The 24,773-nt window shown below is 40.9% G+C and overlaps 1 protein-coding gene across 1 annotated transcript in view; it reads right to left on the reverse strand.

The window, feature by feature from the left end:
* snd1 (staphylococcal nuclease and tudor domain containing 1) overlaps positions 1 to 24,773 on the reverse strand; it is a 946,160-nt gene that overhangs the window by 842,449 nt on the left and 78,938 nt on the right. Inside the window, exon 10 of the mRNA XM_041202041.1 lies at positions 16,804 to 16,917. Within this exon, the coding sequence (XP_041057975.1) occupies positions 16,804 to 16,917 (114 nt within the window). The remainder of the gene's footprint in view (positions 1 to 16,803; positions 16,918 to 24,773) is intronic.

Here is a 24,773-nt window from a genome sequence, read left to right on the forward strand (position 1 = left end):
CCTTCTAATCTCACCAAGGCTTTCTAGGTACTTGGATGTATTGGTGTCCTCAAATTCTATAATGGTGTAGTTTAATCAAATTAAATCTCTCCACATTTTCAAGGTTGGGACCCGTAATCACTCCAGAGAGCTTGAGGCCAGAAAAAAACTAACTGTATAAACAGGCAACCAACAACCTCCTGCAGTATAATGTGGGCTTCAGTAACCATTATTCAATATACCACTTTAAAACACAATGTCTGAATTTCTGCATGCAGTGTCCAGGTGGCGAGGTTACGAACAACAGCAGCAAATGACATTTCACTATTGGTTTTCTATGCAGACAAGCAATCTCATGAATTAACCCTGTGAGTCTCTGTTCATATTCAAGTGCCAAACTCAACTGTGAATATACATTCTTAAACATTTCCATTCATGCAAGCTTGCTCCCTCAGCTTTCATCTTTTCACTTTCAGAAAACAAAAAGGCTTGTATTCCACAAAGACAGACAATCTGCAGCTATTATCACCCTATCACCAGGTTTCATAAAATAAACCTGCCTAAGATGGTACAAATCTAGTCACATCAACCAGTAATCCTCAACTCCTGCATCATAGCCAGTGCCTATGATTCTCAGTCTGTACAAGGTGCATGGTTTCTTTATATTTGGGAAAGACCTCCAAACTTCGTCTCAGGCAGAAAAAGATTAATAAAACTTTGCCATTAAAACCAAACCAACAGTTCACTAGATGCATTCCTACACTATCAATCTATAAACCTGAATCTGCTAGAAACTCGTTAGACTCATATGCATCATGCACCATCCCTATTTCCTACCCCAACTGCAGAGATTAAAACTGAAGCTAGTGAATTGTGCAAAATGTGTTGAGTAAATTCTGACAAAATAAACTATGATTTTTTTTTAAAAGTTCTAATCCAGCACAAAAATTGGGCCAGATAGTTCCAACACAACTGAAACACCGGCCCATAAAGACTGAAACCATTACAGTTAGCAACTGCATACTTTGCAGAAGAGTGAATGACCCAAAGATCTTTGCTAATCAAGACTCCCAATTGCAGTAACCTTTATGTACACATGTTCATTTATACAAAACAACCAGCGCACTATTATTAAGCTGGTATCCCCACGCTCTTTTTCAAAATGCAATAACAGTGACTTGTCAGCAACTGATCCTGCAGCATTAAGTGGAATCCTGTCTGGGTCAAGCTTCACTGCTTTCAAATTCAAATCCCATTACTAGGTATCCAAACAAGCCACAAATTTAGAGGGGTTGTTCTTTGTTTGGGGAGGGGGGGGTGGTGTAAAGTGTTAGAAGTGTAATCTCTAAAGATGCATTAAATGTGAATATAGGGGCCTAGATTAGGTTCAGATTACCTTCATCTGCTACACAAAGACATATCCTTCAAATGGATCACTGTCTTTTAATTCACTGTTCAACCTCCATTATTTCTCATAAATCCATCCTTTACTTCAACTGAGATGTAGCATGCTAAAACCCGTTAAGTTCTCGGAGAAGCAGTACATGTCCAAATGCAGCAAGACCAAGATCCAGGCTTGGGCTGACAAGTAACATTCACGCTACACAAGTGCCAGGCAACAAGTGAATCCAACCATCACCTCTTGACGTTTAATGGCATTACCATCACTGAATCCCTCACTATCAACCTCCTGGGGGTTACCAATCCAGAAACAGAAACTGGTCTAGCCATATAAATACTATTCAAGAGCAGGTCAGAGGCTAGGAATCCGGCGACAAATAACTCACTTCCTGACTTCCCAAAACCTGTCTACCATCAACAAGGCACAAGTCAGGAGTGTAGTGGAATACTCCCCACTTGCCTGGATGGGTGAGCTCCGTCAACACCATTCAGGACAAAGCAGCCCGCTTGATTGGCACCACATCCACAAACAGTCACTCCCTTCACCACCGAGGCACAGTTGCAGAAGTGTGTACCATCTACAAGATGCACTGCAGAAACTCATCAAGGGTCCTTGGACAGCACCTTCCAAACCCACGAACACTACCATCTAGAAGGACAAGGGCAGCTGATAGATGGGAACACCACCACCTGGAAGTTCCCCTCCAAACCACATACCATCTCAACTTGGATATATATAACCATTCCTTCATGGTTGCTGGGTCAAAATCCTGGAGCCCTCTCCCTAACAGCACTGTGGATATACATATAACACAAGGATTGCAGCGGTTCAAGGCAGCAGCTCACCGCCTTCTCAAAGGCAACTAGGGATGGGCAATAAATGCTGGCCCAGCCAGCAAAGCCCACATCTCATGAATGAATAAAGAAAACTGTCTCAAGTCAGTGTGTTACTTGTGACAATGGCAATCATCTCTCAGGATGCATGTTCACACTTTAGTTATGAATAAGCAACCAAAATTCAGAATCAAAGGTAAACAAAGAATAGAATTGTACATCAAGCTACACTACCAACACATCAATAAAACAAAATTTAACAGGTTTAAAAGACCAAACTTAATTTTTGAATTCAGGTCCATACAATTGTTTCAAATGGAACGGAGTTTCCTTTGAGATGTCAACATCCACCCCCAAGCAAGATGCATCAGATAGACTCCAAAGGCTTACAAACCATCATTTTATCTTAGCTGGTGCACAAAGAACTTAAACCATGCCTTGTTCAGACAGGCTCAATACTCAATCTGCAGCTACAACAAATGGCAGCAACTGTATTGCTGTGTCAGCTTTTCTGACACTCAGTGACTTCCTAGGGTGCTGGAGGCAACAAAAATGTTATTTACATTAACAACACCCTTCACTAGTAGTACCACAAAACAAATGCGAGACTCTACAGTAATTCTTTCCTGCATTAGCTGTGTGACAATTCATCTAGTTTGAATTCAACCTAAGCCAAACTACTTTGTTAACTATTGCTTATGTACACACATCTGTAAAACCATGGGTCAGCAGTGGTTCAGTGGTAGAACACTTACCTCTAAGTAAGAAGGTCAAGTTCAAACCCCACTCCAGAGACTTGATCATACATTCTTGGCTGATATTCTCATGCAGTATTCAGGAAATGCTGCACTGTCAAAGATGCAGTCTTTCGGATGAGATGTCAAACAGAGATCCCACCTGCCCCCCCAGGTGAAAGTAAAAAGTCCCATGAATTATTTCAAAGGAAGTGGAGCAGTTCTCCCTTCATACAGACAAATATTTATCTTTCAACCAACACCACTAAAACATGTTTATTTGGGCATATATCTCATTGTTACTCTTGGGGCCTTGCTGTGCACAAATTTGCTGACTTCTTTCTTACATTACAACAGTAACTGCACTTCATAAAAGTACTTCACTGAGTGTGAAGCACTTCCGGACATCTTGACATTATAAAACACAAGCTCTACTTCTTTCTTTTATGCCCCTACTTCAAGCCCGATTTCTCAACTTAAAACAGCCCAAGGAGCAATTTAAACTATTCAGAAGATTCATCAAAGCAAATAAAATAGTTTACTTGGCTGCAGAGAACATAACTGATAGCTCTCCGTTATCCAGAATCTGTTGATGGATTCCTGAGTCAGTCTCAATTGGAAGGAGATGACAAGAGGTACGCAGAGTTTTATCATCAGTCAGGTCAGTTTCTTTCTGCCAGCAGGTTTCTTCTGGAGGTGATCAATTGTCATGGTGCTTGCCCAATCCAGTGCAGTTATGCTTAAAGTTAAAGATGGTGGGGGCTTAGCTAGATCACAGTGGAGCAATCTAAAACTGCCATAAAAAGATTCACCGAGTTGCTGAGCATGAATATGTCAGGACCGCTGTTACCTGGCTAAATAGAACTCTTCTGGCCAAGGTGGTTAAGGAGGCATATGGGATACTTGCCTTTATTAGTCAAGGCATAGAATATAAGAGCAAGGAAGCTATGCTGGAACTGCATAAAACACTGATTAGGCCACAGCTAAAACTGCAGTTCTGGAATCTGCATTATAGGAAGGATGTGAATGCACTAGAGTGCAGAGGAGATTTACCAGGATGTTGCCTGGGCTGGAAAGTTTTAGTTATAAGGAGAGATTGGATAAACTGGGGTTATTTTCCCTGGAGCGGAGGAGATTGAGAGGGGACAAGATTGAGGTGTATAAAATTACAAGGTGCATAGATAGGGTAGACAGGAAGGAACTTTTCCCCTTGGTGGAGGGATCAATAACCAGGGGGCATATACTTAAGATAAGGGGCAGGAGGTTTAGAGGAGATGTGAGGAAGAATTTTTTCACCCAGAGGGTGGTGGGAATCTGGAACACACAGCCTGAAAGGGTGGTAGAGGCAGAAACCTTCATAACACTTCAGTAGTATTTGGATGTGCACTTGCGATGCCATAGCATACAAGGCTATGGGCCCAGTGCTGGAAAATGGGATTAGAATAGTTAGGTACATGTTTGACCAGCGCAGACTCGATGTGCCAAAGGGCCTTTTTCTGTGCTGTAGACCTCTATGACTCTATGTGGTCTCACCAAGGCCCTGTACAACTGATGCAAAACTTCCCTACTTTTATATTCCACTCCCTTTGCAATAAATGACAACATTCCAGTTGCAAGGTGCTAATGGGCCGAAGGATCTTTTTCTGTGCTGTAGACCTCTATGACTGAGACTCTATTTCTCAAAATGATCAGCACGAAGCTTAAGTAGAGAGATTTTTCTCACTCAATTTGAGTTCCATATATAGGAAGCAGAAGGCTTGATCCTAACCCTTCCCTAGCTCTGCGGGGATTCTCCAGTTGAGCTGCCTATCAACCCAGCGACTCCCTTCCTGGAAATGTGTTCTTGTCAAGAACACATTCTGAACTCAAACAGTGCAGCCTTCCCAACAACCCAGATGTGAATTTTTGGTCAAAGTGTTACGCTGCAATGAAGATGTACTTGTTGCCCCAAAGCAATTAAGGATATAGTTTTGATGGCAGACCTATTAATTTGTAGGTCAGCTCTTTAGGACACTCAATTTCTCGTTTCTTCAGTGGTTTCACTATTTTTCTTCAAGTACATTATAGCTATATTTTAAACTTCACTTCCCTGAGGAAGGTTGAGAGTTCATACTTATGTGATAGCTTTGCATCACCAGATTTTGCTTGTGCAATGAGACATTATGACTATGCTATCAACTCTCAATCATGTTGTAGGACTTTGCATACTCAAGGGTTAAAAGGTAGCCACAGCTCCTCTGATAAACCTGAAGCAAATCACGGAATGCAAAAGCATAGGCCTATAAATTATGGATTAGTAAGAGGCAGATTTGTTCCATCAAACATTGATATTATTTGAAGTCCATTAAACACTCATCCATTTGGAACATGTTAAGCGGGGAGACACTTCAATGAATTCAAAGGGCTTTTAAGAATCGGAATTCTACGAACTGTCTAAACACAATGAGCTTGAACCGACGCTGAAGGCCATATTCTACATGCACATTTTAATTGCCGCCTCTTCTTTTCTCCCCCCCCCCCCATTTGTTACCATAAACTGGCACCACAGTAACCACCAAAGAAAACACTGAAGAGGCCATCTGCAGGCTTCAATATTAAAGTACAAAAAGGTTACATTACCTTCATAAATTACAAGATTCCTCATTTGAATGCAGTTCAAGTTCTACATACAAAACTACCTTCCAAACTCCACTGAACCTGGTGTAAACCTAATATTTTCAGTGACTGAAAAAGACCTTTAAATAGATAGTCTCCCTTTTGCTACATCTTTTCAAAAAGGATGTACAGCTCAGGACAAGACCTACTGTCAGAGACCCTGTGTGACATTAAAAGGTTGAAAGGAAATATGAGCCAGTGCTGCCGCTCTCTGCTTCTGTTTCCCTATATTAAGCTGCAGACTATTCATCTGTATATGACATTTGAATGAATGGGCAAGAGTGCCTTTTGGAAGCTATTTTGTCTTTTGTTTTTAAAAAAGACTAACCTCCAAAATCTCTTATTCAAAAACAGATAAAGCAGTCTATTTTCTAAATACTTTCCTTTCTCTTTCCTTCAATGAAAAGGCTTAATTGCAAATCAAAATTATGAGGGATTTTGATAAGAGTAAATAGAGACGAGCTGTTTCCACTGGCAGGAGGGTTAGTACCCAAAAGATACAGATTTAAGATAATTAGCAAAAAAAACCAGAGGGAAATTGAGATTTTTTTTTTTAAAACGCAACAAGTTATGATCTGGAGTGAACTGCCTGCTGGTGGAAGCAGATTCAATGGGATTGGTCAAAAGAGAATTGGATGACTACTTGAGACTGCTCGGTCAGTCCTCAAGATGTTTCTCTAGAGGTACTACTTCATAAATGGAAGCAAAGGTAATTAGCCCAACTAGCAGGAACGTGCAACATTTCTAAAACAATTATCTATACACAACTAAAAATGTGCTTCAGTGCTTTCGGTGAGAAAAGGTTAAGTGAGGGTGTAATACATTGTGAGATCTAAGAATTTAGTTATATTGCCCTCTCTGTTAGAGCAGTGTAAATAAAATTGTTCAATGACTGTCTGCTGTGAGCCCACGTCAATTTTATTCAATACAATATGCAACAGAAAGATGGCGACAAGGCCAGGGTGGAATTTTCTTTTACATTTCATTTGAGAAATTAAGGGCTGAAGATCATTGTGACCTTTTTTTAAACACCTAAAGTTGATTTTGAGGAAATTTGAAATATTGATCCATGGGCACATCATATTTAGGTACACAGTGAGTCAGCACAGTATGTAATTGAAAAAATGGCACTGAAGACATATTTAGGGACAATGGGACTATTCAATCCTAAATGAGGAGGACTGATATAATTACAAGTGGAGGTTACACATTTGACTGAAAGTGAATAAAATAGATGAGGATAAAGTAAATGTTTTCCTCTCCCATGATGGTGCCAGGTGCTTTTGATGTCATTTTTAAACCAATATTTTCCCAGAGGCCCAAGTTCGATGGAATATGCTGAAAGTAATGAAATTCTGGAGTCTTATTATGTCATGACTAAGAATGAAATTGCACTAAAAGTTATGTTCCATCAAAGGAAACAGTTGCCAAGTGTTACAGATCACAGTCTCAAATTAAAGAAACTCTCTTGTCATTGTGAGTATGTATGAATTTAGAAATCAACTTGGAGACTTGTTTCCCACAGGCATAGCACTTAACAGGAAAAAAGACTTTGATGGCTGGCGGCCACCATGGCAATGGTAACATTTAAATTTCTGAATGAGTTTGAAGTTGGCTGCCGTGGCCTGGATCTAACTGAGACTTGTTCGCAGGAGGCCTAAGAAACAATAAAATCCAGACCAAGCTTTTGAGCAAAAGCAACAAGCTGACATGGAAGGAGATCTCTGACGAGGCCACAGCCATGGAAAAGGGCAGCAAGAGATAGCTGCAAATTGCCAGAGAGTTCTTTGCCTAAGCTAGCAGGAGAGATCCACTAGATTTCAGCGAGATCCAAGCCATGGCAGCCAAGTTCAGAGTCAGTCAGGACTTTAGATGCTACCAGTGCCATGGTGGCCACCAACCATTTAAACGCAGTTTCCAAAGTGCTCTGCATGTGGGAAAGTCAGTCATATTCAGATAGAGTGCAGGAGTAGAGGAAACAGTAGTGCTCCAGGGTCTTAGTAAAGCTCCAGGTCACAGCAATGCACCAGCTTGAGGTTGTGGTAGATCTAAAGCTAGTTCAGGAGTCTGGAGATCCTCGATGCACATGTGATGAATGTAGAAACAGGAGTTGATGTTATTTAGCAGAAAGGTCAAGAGTTAAACTGTCACAGAGCAAGAAAGATAATACATGGAAAATCAGAATAATAGCGCTGAAGATAAAATGCCAATACCCACAGCAGAAATTAAAGTTGGAGATTCATGAATTACTTAAATCGCTGATACAGTTGCAACAGTGACTTATAGCAAAAGGAGGGGTAAAGCAGTCCCTAACTCATACTCCTTTACACAAAACTGTCGTGAAACTGACAAGTTATTCCAATAGATAAAAACAAAAAACTGCGGATGCTGGAAATCCAAAACAAAAACAGAATTACCTGGAAAAACTCAGCAGGTCTGGCAGCATCGGCGGAGAAGAAAAGAGTTGACGTTTCGAGTCCTCATGACCCTTCAGCAGAACTGGGTGAATCCAAGGAGAGGGGTGAAACATAAGCTGGTTTAAGGTGGAGGGGGGTGGTGTGGTTGTAGGGATGAGCAAGTAGTGATAGGAGCAGATAATCAAAAGATGTCACAGACAAAAGAACAAAAGAACACAGAGGTGTTGAAGTTGGTGATATTATCTAAAAAGATGTGCTAATTAAGAATGGATGGTAGGGCAGTCAAGGTACACCTCTAGTGGGGGTGGGGGGGCAAAAAAGATTTAAAAATAATGGAAATAGGTGGGAAAAGAAAAATCTATATAAATTATTGGAAAAAACAAAAGGAAGAGGGAAGAAACAGAAAGGGGGTGGGGATGGAGGAGGGAGTTCAAGACCTAGTTGTTGAATTCAATATTCAGTCCGGAAGGCTGTAAAGTGCCTAGTCAGAAGATGAGGTGCTGTTCCTCCAGTTCGCATTGGGCTTCACCGGAACAATGCAGCAAGCCAAGGACAGACATGTGGGCAAGAGAGCAGGGTGGAGTGTTAAAATGGCAAGCGACAGGGAGGTTTGGGTCATTCTTGCCTTCAGACCACAGGTGTTCTGCAAAGCGGTCACCCAGTTTACGTTTAGTCTCGCCAATGTAGAGGAGACTGCATTGGGAGCAACGAATGCAGTAGACTAAGTTGGGGGAAATGCAAGTGAAATGCTGCTTCACTTGAAAGGAGTGTTTGGGCCCTTGGACGGTGAGAAGAGGGGAAGTGAAGGGGCAGGTGTTACATCTTTTGCGTGGGCATGGGGAGGTGCCATAGGTGGGGGTTGAGGAGTAGGGGGTGATGGAGGAGTGGACCAGGGTGTCCCAGAGGGAACGATCCCTACGGAATGCCTCCGGGGGGTGAAGGGAAGATGTGTTTGGTGCTGGCATCATGCGAGAATTGGCGGAAATGGCGGAGGATGATCCTTTGAATGCGGAGGCTGGTGGGGTGATAAGTGAGGACAAGGGGGACCCTATCATGTTTCTGGGAGGGAGGAGAAGGCCTGAGGGCGGATGCACGGGAGATGGGCTGGACACAGTTGAGGGCCCTGTCAACGACCGTGGGTGGAAAACCTCGGTTAAGGAAAGAGGAGGACATGTCAGAGGAACTGTTTTTGAAGGTAGCATCATCAGAACAGATGCGACGGAGGTGAAGGAACTGAGAGAATGGGATGGAGTCCTTACAGGAAGCGGGGTGTGAGGAGCTGTAGTCGAGGTAGCTGTGGGAGTCGGTAGGCTTGTAATGGATATTGGTGGACAGTCTATCACCAGAGATTGAGACAGAAAGGTCAAGGAAGGGAGGGGAAGTGTCAGAGATGGACCACATGAAAATGATGGAGGGGTGGAGATTGGAAGCAAAATTAATAGGATCGTTCCCTCTGGGACACCCCGGTCCACTCCTCCATCACCCCCTACTCCTCAACCCCCACCTATGGCACCTCCCCATGCCCATGCAAAAGATGCAACACCTGCCCCTTCACTTCCTCTCCCCTCACTGTCCAAGGGCCCAAACACTCCTTTCAAGTGAAGCAGCATTTCACTTGCATTTCCCCCAACTTAGTCTACTGCATTCGTTGCTCCCAATGTGGTCTCCTCTACATTGGAGAGACCCAAACGTAAAATGGGTGACCGCGTTGCAGAACACCTGCGGTCTGTCTGCAAGAATGACCCAAACCTCCCTGTCGCTTGCCATTTTAACACTCCACCCTGCTCTCTTGCCCACATGTCTGTCCTTGGCTTGCTGCATTGTTACAGTGAAGCCCAGCGCAAACTGGAGGAACAGCACCTCATCTTCCGACTAGGCACTTTACAGCCTTCCGGACTGAATATTGGATTCAACAACTTTAGATCTTGAACTCCCTCCTCCATCCCCACCTCCTTTCTGTTTCTTCCCCCTTCCTTTTGTTTTTTCCAATAATTTATATAGATTTTTCTTTTCCCACCTATTTCCATTATTTTTAAATCTTTTATGCCCCCCCACCCCCACTAAGCTGTACCCTGAGTGCCCTACCATTCATTCTTAATTAGCACATTTATTTAGATAATATCACCAACTTCAACACCTCTGTGTTCTTTTGTTCTTTTGTCTGTGACATCCTTTGCTTATCTGCTCCTATCACTGCTTGCTTGTCCCTACAACCACACCACTCCCCTCCACTTATCTCTCTCTCCTCTCACCACCACCCCCCTCCTCCCCCCACCACCACCACCACCACCACCACCACCAACTTAAACCAGCTTATATTTCACCCCTCTCCTTGGATTCACCCATTTCTGAAGGGTTATGAGGACTCGAAACATAAACTCTTTTCTCCTCCACCGATGCTACCAGACCTGCTGAGTTTTTCCAAGTTATTCCAATAACAGTTTTCCAGTGTTAGGTCAAGTTAGTGTCAATGTGGAATATGACATATCCTGTTAATTGCCATTCGTAGTAATAGGGGGGAACAAAGTCTCCCTAATTGGCTTAAGATGAGGCTAAACTGGGCTGAATTATTTACAATAGGGATCAGTAAGAGCACACCTGGCATTGAGGAAGTGCTAAGAAATCACTAAGTGGGCTTTGAGCAAGGAGAAAATGATAAAATCAGGCATCAAAAGGCTGAAGTCAAGATGAAGGACAATGTGTAGCTAACATTTTGCAAGGCTTGGTCAGTGCCTTATGCACAGTTAGAAGCAGTAAGTAAAGAGCTGGCTAAATTAAAAAGAACATAGTCAAACACAAGAAAACCATGGGACGGAATATGTGTTGATTTGTTTTGATGTGCAAGGGAAAAAGTACCTGGTTCTGGTCAATAGCTATGGCAAATGGATAAAGGTCAAGTCTGTGCCCAATACTGCAAGTGCCAAAACTACTGAGGTTTTGAGAAGTTGGTTTGCAGTTTATGGGTTGCCAGAGTTGGTGTCAGATAATGGTCTGCAGTTTGTGTCAAAAGAGTTTGAAATACTTCTGAGTACAAATTTAAGCCAACACACACTATTATCACCATATCACCCAGTATCAAATAGTGCTGCAGAAAGAAGTTTACAGATTGTGAAGAAGTCTTTGCAGAAGTATTTGCTAGGTGACAAACGAGCAGTAATTTCCATGTTTCTCTTCAACATAGGCAAGATGATATTGTTCTCTTGCAGAGTAACTCCACAGTCTAAAACAAGATTGCTCACCTTACCAGTTAGTGTTTAAACATGCTTCTAGCACAAGTTTTAGCTTGCTTAAGCCTGACGTCAATAGCAAAGAAAAGGAAAAGCAAGATGATGTGAAGATGAGTCATGGTACACAAGGCATGGAACTTGAGAGTTCAGTGCTGATCAGAATAATGATGGTGAATAATTACTAGGGTGATAAGAAATATGAGATTGAAGTTGCTGTAAAGAGATTAGGCACATATCTGACAAAGACAAGAGAGACTCTGTTAGTACCATGTGGATCACTTGCTTGAAACAGGAAATAGGGGAAACTTCCTATAATCCAAATTCCTCCTACTGCCCAAAGTGGAAGTCAGAAATAAAGTGAAAGTCAAAAAGAAACTGAAGAGTTTGCCAGTATTACAGAAACCACTGGTAGAGCAAAGTGAGTCAGGGTCTTTGATTAAGCCAAATCAATGTCACAGTCCAAACCATAAGGTGGAGCTGGTAGTCAAAGTCACAGTTCACATCTGACACGGTCAGAGATGTTAAGAGAGCAGAGTCAAGCTAATGGAAATGGGAGGAGATTCCCAAACAGAAAGAGAAAGAAGCCAAATAAGTTAATTGAAAATATGTAGGTAAGATGAAGAAATAATGATATTTTTGTTAAACATATGCAGGTGGTAAGGAAAAACATTTTTTTTACATGCAAGTTACTCTGGTAGTATCGGTCATTTGACCAATGTTGTCCGAGAGACTGGTTGTGATTACAGTAACAAATATGCAACCCAACCTGTTAAATTTCAAGCATTGTTGATATTGGTCTAGTTATATTGTATTCTGCGAAATTATCTACATGTACCATTTTACATTTCAGTGCATATATTTTAAGAGGGAAGACAGCATGGTACATTGCAAGATCTAAGAAATTTGATATGTTGTCCTCTCTGTTGGGGTGTGTAAATAAAGAAGTTCAATAATGGCTGCCTGCTGCGGGTCCACATGTTAAGTATTACTCAGTGCAATGCTCGAAAAGGGGAAAATTTCTGACAGAATCCCTTTGCCACATCAACCAAAGGTAACAGATCAAAAAGATGCACATATTGTTCATTCAAAACTCTGGAATACCCAACCTAACACCATTACAGAATCATGCAGCACAAAATGAGGTTATTCAGCTCATCATGCCTGTGGCAACTCTTAAAAAATGCTATCTAATGTGTCCCACTCCCCTGCTCTTTCCCTATCACCCTGCAGCCTTTTCCCCTTCAAATATTCATCCAATTCCTTTTTGGCAGATCCCATTGCATCTGATTCTACCAGCAAGCAATTTATTCCAGATCATAACTCACTGAGTAAAAAGAAACGTTAATTTCCTCTGGCATTTTTGCTAATTACCTTAAATCTGCAACCTCTGGTTACCAACCCTCGTGCCAGTGGGGAGTTTGTCACTATTTACTCTATGAAAACCCCTCAATTTTGAGCACCTTAATTACATCTTCTCACCTCTACTTCAATGTGGTTGTACCGTAATGAGTGCAGCGACAGCCCAGCATCACCTTTCCAGGGCAACTAACGATGGAGGAAAAAACTTGTTTTTTTTTAAGCATTGCTCACATTCCAACAAAAAATTAAAAAGCATCACTGCTCTAAAGCTACATAATAGTTCCATTCTCATTGCACCTCAGTTTGAGTTTGTCAAATCTAAAGTAGTTCAATATTGAGAATTGCATATTGCAGTTAATTTTTTAATGAAGTAAAAGTGCCTTAAATCTCTGACATTGGATAAAAATTTCTAAAATTTATTAGCATCCATTTTAAAATTAATTCCCTACAAAGTTAACTGTCAGGAGTTATCCAGTTCTTTTTTTTAAACTATTTCAGCCAAGGTGTTCCTCCAACATTGGTACAAGTTTTTTCCAAATCCCTCCTTTTGAATCACTAGACAAGTTAGCACAAAACAAAACTGATCCAAATTAAGAGTAGACCATATTTGAAGAATATATGGAGCCTTGACTGCTATGATCAGAGAAACTAGCAATGATTCATATCCAATCTCCTAACAATGCTCTTTTTAATGCCATTGGCCCAGCTGATGTTTATCAACACTTGCAAAGAATAACAAAAAGGTTAATCTTTTACAACCGTTTCTTTAAAAAGGGTGCTGATGGAAACTTGAATGAAAATTCATGAAGGACCCAAATTTAGTTTCTAATTAGATGTAATTGACATCTTATTTCCCCATGTTAGTCCTGGAACAAAGTGTACTTATAGTTAATATGACTTCTCATACCAACTAATCCAAAGGCCAGCTCAACAGAGTACACCCAGCCCAGGTCTCTTTAGCCTCTGGATTAGCATAAACTCAACAGCAGAAGAATCTAGAAGTAATTATTTCAGGGCAGTACTGAGCAAAGTAAAACTCATCACTGCAAGAAGTGTGAAGTACACTACAAAATGTCCCAAGTTACTTGAGACTATTTTAGGAAGGCTCAGCTCCTGCAGCAGCCTGCACAACAAAGAATTCTCAAACTATGAATGATTACCAGATGGTTTCTGCATGGATCAGAGTACGGCACATGCTACAGAACCTGCAATAGTACAAGTTTCTTCAGTGCCCTCCTCACCTTTCCTGTTCAGGCTTGCATGCAAATTTATTACAATGAAACTTTGACTTCAAAATTCTTCTGTTTTGTTCCGTTTGTTGGAACAATTTTTCCCTTTAAACCAGCAAGTGACAATTATACTATCAGAACCACTGGCTTGGAAAACTTACTGAAACCAACAGTATGAGGAAGCTGAATTAACATGTCTAGTCAATGTAGAAAAGCAGTTAAGATTAATGGCCATCACTACTAGTGTTAATTCAGCTCTTGCATCACGGGGCTCAGCAACTTCTTCAGCCTAGTGCCTCAATATCATTACTCAGAGTTTTAATACAACACCCAAAATTAAACAGAACAAGCCAGACATTAATTATAATAATTCTTCAAAGTTTTTGGGAAAGAATGGATGGTAGCAAACGTATTAATAGTCACTGCTTGGTTTCTAAATTTGAGACAGAAAAATGCCATTGGGAATCAAATGGGAAGTCCAGGACACAACCGCAATAAAACCACATGGAGTAACAAGTAAAGCAGATTGACATATGAAACAGCAGCGCCTAAAATGTTAACTAACAAGCTGACAGCGTGATGGCTGCTGTTAAATGTATTTTTATATTGTGATTTTTCTTCATTTGCGATACATGAATTTTTGGCAACAAGCAGCTGGCATACTTTAAAAGAATAAAGATAAAGCAAGTTGGCAATACTATATTTCAAACAGACCATTACACTCACTCAATCAACTTCTTGCAATTGAAGCTTTAAACACGAATTGCACTAATTGTTGAATCCACTTCAAAATCAAGTCTATGCTTCGCTGCTTACTCAACAAATTTAATCAAGGTTGGAAGGACTCAGGCAACTAACTCTGTACTTAACATTTTAAAAATACATATTATGGTCCCATGCAGCAGTTTCAAGCATGTTACCAGTTATAGGAAGAATTTTCTGCAGTCACGTGTAATTTCAATGAAGATTTGGTTCTTCAAGTTTTTCACTTCTTTAAAAGTGGGATAATAGAGCAAATTGTTCTGAGAACCCCAGCTTAAGAGAAAGAACCAGCAAATGATAATATTTACCAAGTTTTTTAAAAAACTGGAGTTTACCCAAAGTTATGATGGGAATTAAGTCAGTGAACAGATAGGATTAGATTAAACACAGGCCTTAATCACTTACAAATTTGAATCAATGTGCAGAAATAGCTGCATGAAACCTTAAAAACATCAACCATCATTGGCTTTGTAAGATGGTGGTATAAAGATACTGGACTCCAACACACTGTAATCATGTGCCAGGATTTCGAATATCTGAGGAGCTCCCAATGCATGGGTAAGCAAGAGCACCGGTGACAGATTTCAGAAAAGCATTAAACACTTTGTTTACACTACTTAAATGCATAAAAATTCTCATCATTGACTATCAGGATAAATTCAATATGGTGAACTGCTGAGCTTATCAACCTACAACAGTATGAGCCCATGACTCCAGTAAGTCCATTATGAAGTAAACAAAAGGAATCACATCCCCTTCCCACCACGAGCCAGACATGATTGACATCCCACTGAAGTAATGGGGGGAGGGGTAGCTGAACAGTTTCGACTGAAATAAAGGCACCTCACAAGAGCAGCCAGCTTCTCTTGCCAAGCATATTACAGGGAGACCCAAGGAAGTAGAAGTGATAAAATTTAATTAAAGGCGAAATGAACATTAATCAATTGGCAACGGCCCTTCTGTTTATGTAATATAAATGAAAAAGGAAAATGCAGATACTAGAAGTTAAAATGAATTTAAAAATTAGAAATAAACAAACATTTGGCGTCTTCAAATAGAAAAGACAAACTATGGTGTAAAGTGTGTTCCTGTTTTCTAATCAGCAGTCTGCAGGTCAGTTAACACCAATTCCCCTCACAGTGCTTACTGCATCCGTTAATTTTCATCCCCCTCCCCACTTTCTCTCAACCTAACTAAAAGGCGGGTTTATCTCACAGCCTTTAGTTCTGATGGTCGAACACACTCAAAAACATCAACACTAACTTGTTCTTTCTCTTCACAGATATTAACTGGTCCACTGTGTATTTCTAGCAGTTTAATGTTTTTATTTCGTCCATTTACCTCATCATTTCTTCACACTTTCAAACCAGTGGAGGGTTCAACTGTAATTTAGAGATTAATGCACAGTGCAACAAGGACAAAGGAATAACTGGACAAAAAAGGCACTTTAAAAACACAATTTTCTTTAACAGTAGGGTGCAATCCCCCAAAATAACGCAGTTGCTGGAAATCTGGAATTAAAACAGAAAATGCATTAGAACAGAAGATCGACCACCAGAGATGTTAACCCTATCCCTTGCCATTGATACTACTTGACCTGGGTCCTTCCAGTATTTTCTGTTTTAAATAAAAATAGCAGATATGAAGAGCACAGAAGCTACAACATAAGGTACCATCAGCTTTATGATCCAACAATCAAATGTCAATTGGCTGCTACAACCGACAAGAGTTACTTTGTGTTTAATTATTTTTAAACACAAAGTAGTCAGGAAATTTCTTCTCTCGATGGATACACTGGTAGTTTCGTATTGTTAGTGACAGCCTAGTGGCATAGGCAGCCAGCGTTTTGCTGTAACAAACCCATAGATGATTTCACAAAGCAAGGTATACTCTGCATACTATCTTATATATGGGAAACAGGATAATTTCAACATTACACAATTTGTACATTTAACTGTGCCAGAGGGGATATATAAAAGGTGTAACAAGCATTAATGGTTGCTGCATTATCCTGCAAAGCATGCAGCCCTTTTAGCACAACAACAAGTAGTTTAGTTCAAATTCAATAGTCTCACTTTTGCAATATTTTACTTCCCAAAAAAAACCCTCAGCACAGATTTTAGTGGAAGATTTTTACAGTTTTTTTTTGTTCTTTTGTTTCAAAACCCACCACCACCTCCATCTTAAATCCTTGCAGCCAGTTTACCTGGTTGACCTCTCCTTCTAGCCGTGGAGGCCGGATGCTGGACAGATGGATTGTCTTCTGTTCACCTGAATTTAACTTCACCACCATGGCATCTGCATTCACGATTTGCATAACCTGGAACAAAATGGTTTCAATGGTGGGATTACTTCAATAGACTGACCCATTTATTGTAGCAGTTGGGGTGCATGCTATACATTTGCAAATACATTTAACACAATGAAGAGCGCTAGATACTTTTACAGTTGAAGAGAAACTTCACTAGAAAATCAATTCATAGAATAATTTCCCACAGTAAATAAATCTTTGCTGCCATCAATTACTGGAAGGCAAACAGCTGAGAATATTTGCTCATCAGATAACCATGTATGCCTGAGCAGTTGAAAATGCCCTTTCTACTTTGCTTTTCCATCTGTATAAATTGGAGACCTACAAATTCTCAATCAAGAGAAACAACATCGTAATGGACAGACACACCATAAACTTCCGCTTTCAAGTTAAGAGCCACAAGGGTCTGGTGTATGGATAATGGAGTGCCCACAATTCTCTTGACAACTGCAGCCAACTCCTAAATGTTATTTTGATTGGGGCTTTAGTAAATCACATGGTTATTTCATACCATGTCCAATTGAAGTGTAAAAAACAAACACCCAATACAATTAGACCATGACCTTCCAAAAATGGACTGTGGCTGATAATGGCATTTTGAGCTATAGAACAAAGCACTGCTGGTCTAATAATAAAAACAATGAAAAAGATGACCAATTAAAAGCATCACACAGAATCATAACACACCAAACTCATTTAGAAATCCTTTCATTGCGAAGCCCCATCCCATCTCTACAATCTCCTCCAGTCCTGTAACCCCTCTCAGATCTCAGTATTCCTCCAATTCTGGACTCTTGCACATTCAATTTTATTCACTCGATGAGTGACCACCTTATCTTCCTTCAGCAGCCTAGGCTGAGGTGTCCAGTAAAATCACTATTTCTCCACCTCTCCTCCTTTAAGGCATTCCTTAAATCCTACCTCACTGACCAAGCTTTGGGTCGCCTGCAATACCATCTTGTGCAGCTCAGTGTCAAATTTTGCTTGATAACACTCCTGTGAAGCTTATGAGATGTCTCAGAACTTTAAAGGAGCTATATAAATGCAAGTTGCTGTTCTGTATGTGCTTAAGTACGATTTTCCAATATTTACTGGTATGGTACACAAAATACAATAGGATTATAATATCTGTGAAGTGCAGTACAGAATTATTGGGAATAACCCCAGCTCGAACCAGATAGAAAAGGCAATTTCACTCTTGCTGACCCATGCTACTGGCTAGCAATTCCCCAGACCATTCCTCCTAAACAAAGTAACTGTAAAGAATGACAAGTTTGGCAACAGGGAGAGCTAGAGGCATCAACATGCCGAGTAGTTTACCAGTTTTCTGAAAGCCAACTATTTTTCTTTGAAAGAATAATTCAACATTCTCTGAAGAACAGCAGGTGCAAAACAGCCCCACTCAGCAAAAATGACACTACGAAGCATGCAAGTCTGGAACAACTCCAGTTGAAACGACAGGAAATGCTTTTAACATGGAAAATTCACAGAACAACCTGAAATTAACGCACTTCTTGATTATAACCTGGACAGACAGTGATTTACTGCTGCCCTATGTAGAATGCTTCAAAGCTAAGCAAAAGTTAGAAAAAAAACACACTCGAGGTGTCAAGACTTGTCAGAAAAAATCATGCAATTTTCTTACAATGCAAAAAAGCATTCCTGATTTGGTCAATGTCAGCAGTTGAAACATGATAAATCATGGAAGGAATTTCCAGGGTCACAATTACCTACAAATGTGCACTAAATATAGTTTTAAGATATTGAAAAGGGAAATTAGGTAAATTTTTAACAATGCAATATTTAATTTATACCAAAATACTATGTGTCCCTCACCTTATTTAGCATAATTGCACCAATTAGTTACACACAAGCCAGTAAATCTTTCTACATTGGGGAGACCAAACACAGACTGGGTGACCACTTTGCGGAACACCTTCGATGTGTCTGCAAGCATGACTCAGACCTTCCTGTCACTTGCCATTTCAACACACCATCCTGCTTTCATGCCCATGTGTCCATTCTTGGCCTGCTGAAATGTGCCAGTGAAGCTCAATGCAAACTGGAGGAACAGCACCACATCTTCCGATTAGGCACTTTACAGCCTTCCGAACATAACATTGAGTTCAACAACTTCAAGCCATGAACTCTCTCCTCTATCTTCACCCCTTTTTTAATCCTTTTTTAAAAATTTATTTTTTATTTACTTATTTTCATTCATTTATTCATTGTTTTATTCCTTTTTAACCCCTTTTTCTATCCTTCTTACCCAACCACCATCCTCTCCCCATCCCCAAAAGGGTCATCTGTTACTTGTTCCATGTTGTTCTTTTACAGAGCACTGACCCTTGTTCTGCTATTCACATATTCTGCTTTCTTACATTCATGCCACCATCAGGACCTTCTTGAGCCTTTACCACTAGCATTAACACTCTTTTCGTCTTGTGTCCATGACATCTTTGTTAATCTCTCCTTAGCCCTCACCTATCGCTGACCTTATATCTAGCTTCACCTGCTCCACCCTCCTTAAACAGTACAAACTCCGTCATATTTCTACTTCTCTTTAGCTCTGAAGAGGAGTCATACAGGCTTGAAATATTAACTGTTTCTTTCTCCACAGATGCTGTCAGACCTGCTGAGTTTTTCCAACAATTTGTCTTTATTCCAGTAAACCTTATGCTGCAAAGAAACCGCTTGTCCAATGCCCTTAATCCATCACCTCAAGGTACACTCAGCACCAGTGGCAGACCCAAAACCACCCTAGCTTAAAATACTCTTCCCGGATATAAGTTTCCAAAGTATAAAATCTACAATTCTGCTGTAACACTGGACGTAAAAAGAAACATTTCAAATGTCAAAAGTGACAGCATTTCACTTGTAATTCTCGTGATTACATAATGGCAAAGCAAAGATGCTAACACCCCACTGTTCTATATGGTGGTGAGCCGCCTTCTTGAACCTATTCAGTCAACTGACGTAGGTACACCCACAGTGCTTTTCGGGAGAGAGTTCCAGGATTTTGGTCCAGCAGTGAAGGAATGACGATGTAGTTCCAAATCCGGGAGGTGTGTGGATTGGGGGGGGAACTTGCAGGTGGTGCTGTTCCCATGTATCTGCTGCCCCTGACCTTCTGGGTGGTAGAGAACGCAGGTTTGGAAGGTGCAGTCAAAGGAGCCTTAGTGAGTTGCTGCAGTGCATCTTGTAGATGGGACACACGTCTGCGTTGGTGGTGGAGAGTGAAAGTTTAAGGTGGTGGATGGAGGACATAGACTGCTATGTCCTAGATGGTGTCGAGGTTCTCGAGTGTTGTTGAAGCAGCACTCATCCAGGCAAGTATTCCATCACATTCCTGATTTGTGCCTTGAAGATAGTGGGCAGACTTTGGAGAGTCAGGAGGTGAGTTACTTTCCACAGAATTGCCAGCCTCTGACTTGCTCTTATAGCCACAGTATTTAAATGAATGGTCCAGTTCAGTTTCTTGTCAATGGTAACCCCCAGCATGTTGATAGTGAGGGAGTCAGTGATGATAATGCCAGTGAAAGTCAAGAGGAGAAGGTTTGATTCTCTCTTGTTGGAAATGGTCACTGCCTGGCAATTGTGGCGTAAATGTTACTTGCCACTTATCAGCCCAAGCTGGAATATTGTCCAGGTCTTGCTGCATATGGATACGGGCAGCTTCAGTGTCTGAGGAGTCACAGGTGATGCTGAATGTCGTGCAATCATTGGCAAACATCCCCACTTTAAATCTTATGAAGGAGGGAAGGTCATTGATAAAGCAGCTGAAGATGGTTGGGTCCAGGACATCATCCTGAGGAACTCCTGCAGTGATGTCCTGGGGCTGAAATGATTGCCTCTAACAATCACAACAATCTTCCATTGTGCTATGTATGACTCCAAACACTGGAGTTTTCTCCTCTTTATTCCCATCGACATCAGTTTTTTTTGTAGCTCCTTGATGCCACACTCAGTCAAATGTTGCCTTGATGTCAAGGGCAGTCACTCATATTTCACCTCCTGAGTTCAGGCCTTTTATCCACGTTTGGACCAAGGTTGCAATGAGATCAGGAGTTGAGTAGCCCTGGTGGAGCCCCAACTGAGTGTCAGTAAGCAGATTACTGCTGTCTAAATGCTGCTTGGTAGCACTCTCGACAACACTTCCCATCACTTTGCTGATGATTAAGAGTAGACTTCATGAGGTCCAATGACCATGTTGAGGACTCCTTGGGCAAATCCCTCCCAACTGTATACCACTGATGTCGCCACCTCTGGGTCTGTCCTACCGATACCAATAGGACAGGGCATATCATGAGATAGTGATGGTGTTTGGGACACACTGAATCTCAAAGACAATGTCAGGCTGTTGCTTAACTAGTCTGTGGGTCAGCTCTCCCAATTTTGACACCAGTGCCCAGGTGTTAGTAAAGACAATTCTGTAGGGTCGACAGGAATCGGTGTGCTGTTGTCGTTATTGATGCCTAGGTCAATGCAAGGTGGTCCATCCAGTTTCCTTCCTTTTTGACTTTGTAGTGATTCGGTAAAAAACATTTCGTAAAGGACAACAGTGAACCAGATGGGTTTTTATGACAATTGACAACGATTTCATGGTCACCATTACTGGCAATGGCTTTTATTTCCAGATTTATTAATTGAATTGGAAATTCCACCAGCTGCCGTGCTAGGATTGGAACCCATGTCCCCAGAGCATTCGCCTGGGCTTCTGGATTACTAGTCCAGTGACAATACCATTATACCATTGCCTTCCCATAGGCTACTTTGTCCTGGATGGTGTTCAACTTCCTGAATGCTGTTGCACCTACATCCATCCAGGCAAGGGGACAGTATTCCATTACACTCCTGACTTGCGGCTTTTCGATGGTGGGAAGGCTTGGGGAATCAAGGGGTGAGCCATTTACTACAGAATATCCAGCTTCTGACCTTCCTGAATAGCCACAGCATTCACACGACCCTCAGGATGTTGATAATGGGAAATTTGGCGATGAGAATATCAAATGTCATGCAGAGATGGTCATTGCATGACAAGCATAGCATGAATATTACTGGCTACTTATCAGGTCAAGCTCAGAAGTCATCCAGGTCTTGCTGCATTATCTGAGGAATTACAAATGGAAATGAATGCTGCAATCAGCAGCAAATTGCCTACTTGCAGTCTGGTTCTAGTATTCTCTTTATAACGGGGGCAACCAGAACTACACACAATACCCAAATTGCATTCTTCCCAATGCCCTGTATAGGTTCATTACCTCTCTTTGCTGTTGTACTCAACGCCCCTATGTATAAATTTGAATCACTGGATCAAACAAAGGCTGTAAATAGGGCCTGTAACAAATTTGCGCAACGACCTTTCCAGAATCAGTGTTGGTTCCACATAACAGTACATTCAGTGCCCAAAGAATGACAGATGGGTGATTAATAGATGGGATTCATCTAGGGCTAAATTTACACATGCAAATGAAGTTGATCTGAGAAAATGTTGGTCTAAATAAAGGGCAACTCCTCTTCTGCATTGTGTTATAAAATAACCCTACCACTTGCATCATTTCAGAAGTCATTCCTCATAACCTTTTAGCCCTTTATAACCTACTGTACCCAATACCACGTATGCTTGAAGTAAATCAAAAAAAACCCAAAAATTTTATGCAATGGTTTATGCACCAACATCCACTGACAGCAACATCAGATTAGCACTGGTACACAGTGCCTGCAGGATCTTCTTGAAATTAGTCTTTAGTCTCTGCCAACAGAGATAAGCATGCAACTGAATAAAAAATACCTATCAACTGAACTTGCGTGGGTTTCAAATGGTGATCCTTGAGATATTCCAATGAAAAGACCGGATAATTCCTGCAATGCCTAAATCTGCCCATGAAATAAATTCCATGGTGTCGCTACTGTATAAAGGTAGAAGCAGAATGAATTGTATGAATATTAATGTATTAATGTATAAATATAAGAGCTATATAATCGAGAAGAAGGCAGAGACTATCTTAGAAAAAACATCTACCTGGGTTTTGCAGTACTGACTTGTTTAGTTGAATTAACAGCTCCTTTCTGTGAAACATTCAAACTGGAAATGATTAGAACTGTCTGAAATTCACCAGAGACAGGCAACATTAATAAAAATGGGTACTTGCAAGTGCACAGGAAGAGAGGGCTCTACAGAAAATAAGGGACTGAACATCCCGGCCAAAAGTGTGGCGCAGCAAGTTAAAGACCATTTATGTAGACAACAATCACTGCTGTCCAGAGGGCACAGGTGCAGACAGTTTCAATTAAGAAAAGCAGTAAAAGCCAAGCTGCTTGGGGTACCTGCATGAGGCCCGCTCCACGCGGCCAATGCCAACACTATGCAGTGTAATCATCAAGATCTCAAGAACAACTTTTACAGAGTGGGTGCTAAGAATCTGAGCAATACAATTACAAACTTGGTGCATCAAACAGCTCACCACCAGGGTAATTAGGGATGGACAATAATTGTTGACCTATCATGAACATGCCATGAACAAAAAGTTGGGTTGCCTCATGAGAGTTTTTTGAGCTGTATGGCACTTGGTGAAAAACAGCATTTTTTTTTAATATTCATTCATGAGATGTGAATGTCACTGGCAAAGCCAGCATTTGTTGCCTACCTCTCATTCCCACAACTGAGTGGGATACTAAGCCATTTTAGAGGACAGTTAAGAGTCAACCAAGGTCAAGTCACATGTAGGCCAGGTAAGGGTGACAAATTTCCTTCCCTAAAGGACATGTGTGAATTAGTTGGGTTTTTAAAACAAACAACACTAGCTTCATGGTTAGCATTACTTCGACTAGCTTTCAATTCCAGATTTATGAATTGGATTTAAATTCCAGCTGCTGTAGCTGGATTTGAACGCATGTCCCCAGAGCATTAGCCTGGTCCAGTCACAATGCCACCATCTCCCATTGCGATGACAAGGGTAAGGAGGATGAGCATTACATAAGAATCCGACACACACAATGTTTAAATCTTCGGGCTTAACATTCTGCCTTTTCCTCCTGTGGGTATTTGCAATTAAAGGCAGAATAAGCCAAACAGCAAAACCGTCTTAATATATAATTATATGGGCCTTTAACATATTGTCGTTTGGTAGTACATAATTTGAGTATTGCTGAAAAAAAGATTTTCTTGTTGTCGAAGCTGTTCACCTTGCACTCATCAGGACAATTCGCAAGACCACCAACGCAACGGAAATAACAAATTTATACTGGATGAGAAGGCAGTGCTGATTGGTTGGCAAGGGGACTCTGATTGGTAGAGGCGCTGCCATGGAGAATGCACCAGTTGATGGTCAGAGTTAACTGCCAAGCATTGTTTGAAATTTAAACCAGGCAGATAACCTTTCCTCATAAAGCAGCCTGCTTGTTCCAATTATCAATCTAGTAAACCTCCTTTGAACCGCCTCCAATGCATTTACATCCTTCCTTAAATAAAGAGACCAAAACTGCACACAATATTCGAGATGTGGTCTCACCAATGCCCTGTATAACTGAAGCATAACCTCCTTACTTTGATGTTCAATTCCTCCTGTAATAAAGGATAGCATTCCATTAACTTTCTTAATTACTGGCTGTGCATGCATACTAACTTTTTGTGACTCATGCACCAGAACATCAAGATCCCACTACACCTTGGAATTCTACAGTCATTCTCTGTTTAAGAATACTCTGCTCTTTTATTCTTCCTGCCAAAGTGAACAACTTCACATTTTTCTACATTATACTCCATCTGCCAGGTTTTTGCCTACTCTCAACCTACATCAGTCTGCACCCTCATGTTCTCTTCACAACATACTTTCCTACCTATTTTGATGTCATCTGCAAATTTA

This window comes from Carcharodon carcharias, chromosome 13 (genome assembly GCF_017639515.1).
Source record: "Carcharodon carcharias isolate sCarCar2 chromosome 13, sCarCar2.pri, whole genome shotgun sequence".
Taxonomy (NCBI): Eukaryota; Metazoa; Chordata; class Chondrichthyes; order Lamniformes; family Lamnidae; genus Carcharodon; species Carcharodon carcharias.